Source organism: Protomyctophum bolini, assembly GCF_963924005.1.
Source record: "Protomyctophum bolini genome assembly, chromosome: 11".
Lineage (NCBI taxonomy): Eukaryota > Metazoa > Chordata > Actinopteri > Myctophiformes > Myctophidae > Protomyctophum > Protomyctophum bolini.
The window spans coordinates 1,786,430-1,788,929 of record NC_137872.1 but is presented as its reverse complement, the minus strand read 5'-3'; the positions used below and the strand labels follow the sequence as shown (position 1 = coordinate 1,788,929).

At 39.8% G+C, this 2,500-nt stretch overlaps 1 protein-coding gene across 1 annotated transcript in view; it reads left to right on the top strand.

Moving 5' to 3' along the window:
- baiap2l2a (BAR/IMD domain containing adaptor protein 2 like 2a) overlaps positions 1-2,500 on the top strand; it is a gene marked incomplete at its 5' end in the record, with an annotated part of 30,882 nt that overhangs the window by 7,975 nt on the left and 20,407 nt on the right. The window contains 2 exons of the mRNA XM_080776443.1: positions 1,054-1,115; positions 2,394-2,465. Of these exons, the coding sequence (XP_080632569.1) occupies positions 1,054-1,115; positions 2,394-2,465 (134 nt within the window). The remainder of the gene's footprint in view (positions 1-1,053; positions 1,116-2,393; positions 2,466-2,500) is intronic.

The following is a 2,500-nucleotide window of genomic DNA, read 5'->3' as shown; positions in this document are numbered from 1 at the left end:
GTGTGTGTGGGGGTGTGTGTGTGTGTGTGTGTGTGTGTGTGTGTGTGTGTGGGAGAGAAGAAATATACTGAGAAGTATAGAGGCGAGAGACAACAGCAGGGAGAAGGAAGGGGATGAGAGAGAGAGATGCTATATTGTGTGCTGTTGTATTTGGGAGACAGTATAGTTGTTGACATCTTCAGTTTATTCAGTGACAGACAGACAGACAAGCAGAGAACCAACGTAGTCCAGCTACCATCTCTCACACGCTTCTCTGTGTGGTCCTCCTCCCCTCTCCTCCCCTATCTCCCTCTCTCTCCTCTCCTCCACTCTCCTCCTCACCAGAGAGTGGTCCTAACTTTATATTCTTGAGTTATACACATAAGTGATCGATCTTTCTGGAAAGTTTCGTATAACTCCGATTATTCTGTAAGGGTGGAGAAGGTTCTTGGTCACAATTAAGAGCAGAAAGTGCTGACCAGCTGGTATTATCCGCAGTTTGGTCTTGGCGATATTCTTCCGTTTAGGGAGCAAATTAAGAATGCTTAAATTGCAAGGTTTAGTTTTAGAATCTCATACAGACTAGATTGACAATTAATAATCGGACGGAGATTGGTGCTGGCAAGATGCCTTATAAAAGGAGGGAATGACGTCACAACTAGGTAGGCGTGACGTCAACCCTGACAAACGTTCCCCGTCTAGCCAAAATATGTGTTTACCAGACTCTCTGTATAGCCTAACTAAAGGGCTAGTACACCATATCACGCTGCTTATAGTTGCACCAGATTACACAATGCTGCATGGGTTAGGGTTGTTGGTGATATTCCCAGACATTCTTGTTCTTAATAAAGTCCAGAGGTTGACTTAATTTGACTATATATACAGCATCTCTCTCACACAGACAGAAGTATATGAATTTGTTTATGATTATCAATACATCTCTTAAGTTGAACACATAATTATGTCCAGTTATGGTAAAAGCCATGACACTATTATCCATGCTGTTATAATTATTGATGTATAGTGTACTGTACTGTTACTGTACCATAATATTATCCACATTCTCTTTTATAGGAGATGTCCTGATTCAGATCGCGGAGAATCAGAGGAGACTCACCGTGGAGTATGATGGTGTTGTAGGTTTACACACATCAGACACACCACAACCTTTTATCAGTGGTGGAAAGTACATTTAACTTAACCCATTCTGACCTGAGATCAGATTCATACGAGGTTTCCACTGGACACACACTGGTCTGATTAACCCATTCTGACCTGAGATCAGATTCTAAAAATGTCAGTCGTTCTTCGATTTTTCAAAAAAATAGCAGACCTACAAGCTCGTAGCGCACCACTCGGTGGCGCGCTATGAGCTTGTAGATCTGCTATTTTTCAATAGCTAAAGCATAACATGATGCTACAACACCAAAATGGGTTCCCGTTCAGAATGGGATAAGCACAATTTCATGTATTTTACATACTTGGTAGGTATTGACAATGTTCTTATACTTCCACTATAAGTCTCAGAGGCAAATACTGTACTTTTCCTGCCACTGCAAGTATTTGAAAACTTTAGTCACTATTAGTTACTGTACACTTTGTACATTTTGATTATTATTATTACAGATCATCGATTAACAACTTATACAGTGGTTTAATTGAGACACAATAAATCAAATATAGTATATTTTGGTCAATTATTGTGGAGTTCCATTAATTAGCACCGACACAGTGTCTTCAAACATTCAGAGATTATTCCGGCCATTTGAAAATAGCCGACCTACAAGCTCACAATGCGTCGCGATGCGACGCATTGTGAGCTTGTAGATCGGCTATTTTTTCAAAAGATGAGGATACATTTGAAATCTAGAAATGGGACATTCTGCATAGTCAGTATTTTCTACTTTTGGTACTTTGTCTTGAAGTGCATTTGGATGCCGACACTTTTGTACATTTTATACTCGAGTACACATTTAGAATTCCAGACTTTTACTTGTAAACAGAGTATTTCTATATTACAATATGTGACCGGGGACAGTGGTTTAATATACAAGGGGGCCATGGTCATTTTTCAGTTCTTTACATAATATTATGAAACTAGTGCACACTGTAACCTTTCATTATGATGTGTTGCTCATTGAAATTGGGGGGGAAATTAACTGGAAACCCCAAAGTACAGAATTTGCCCTTCTAATATTTCAGCAGTGATCTGGGGACTTTAGGGGGCGCTGTTTTCCCTTCATTCCTCCATTAGTCAACCAGCAGTGTTGCCATGTCTGCTTATTATAGTGCTATAAAAATAAGCTGTAAAAATAAAAATGTACCTTTTCCACCACTGCCTTTTTCTACTGTACGTCCATATACTGTACGTCCATACTGTACGTTGTGTCATAACGGTCCTCGTCTCGTTACAGTTCCGCTGGTTCCACAACGAGGTTCTGCAGGAAATGGACAACAACGTCAGACTGGACAAAGACTACATATTAGTGAGTTAAAAACAAAGAAAGTCTTCTAATTTATG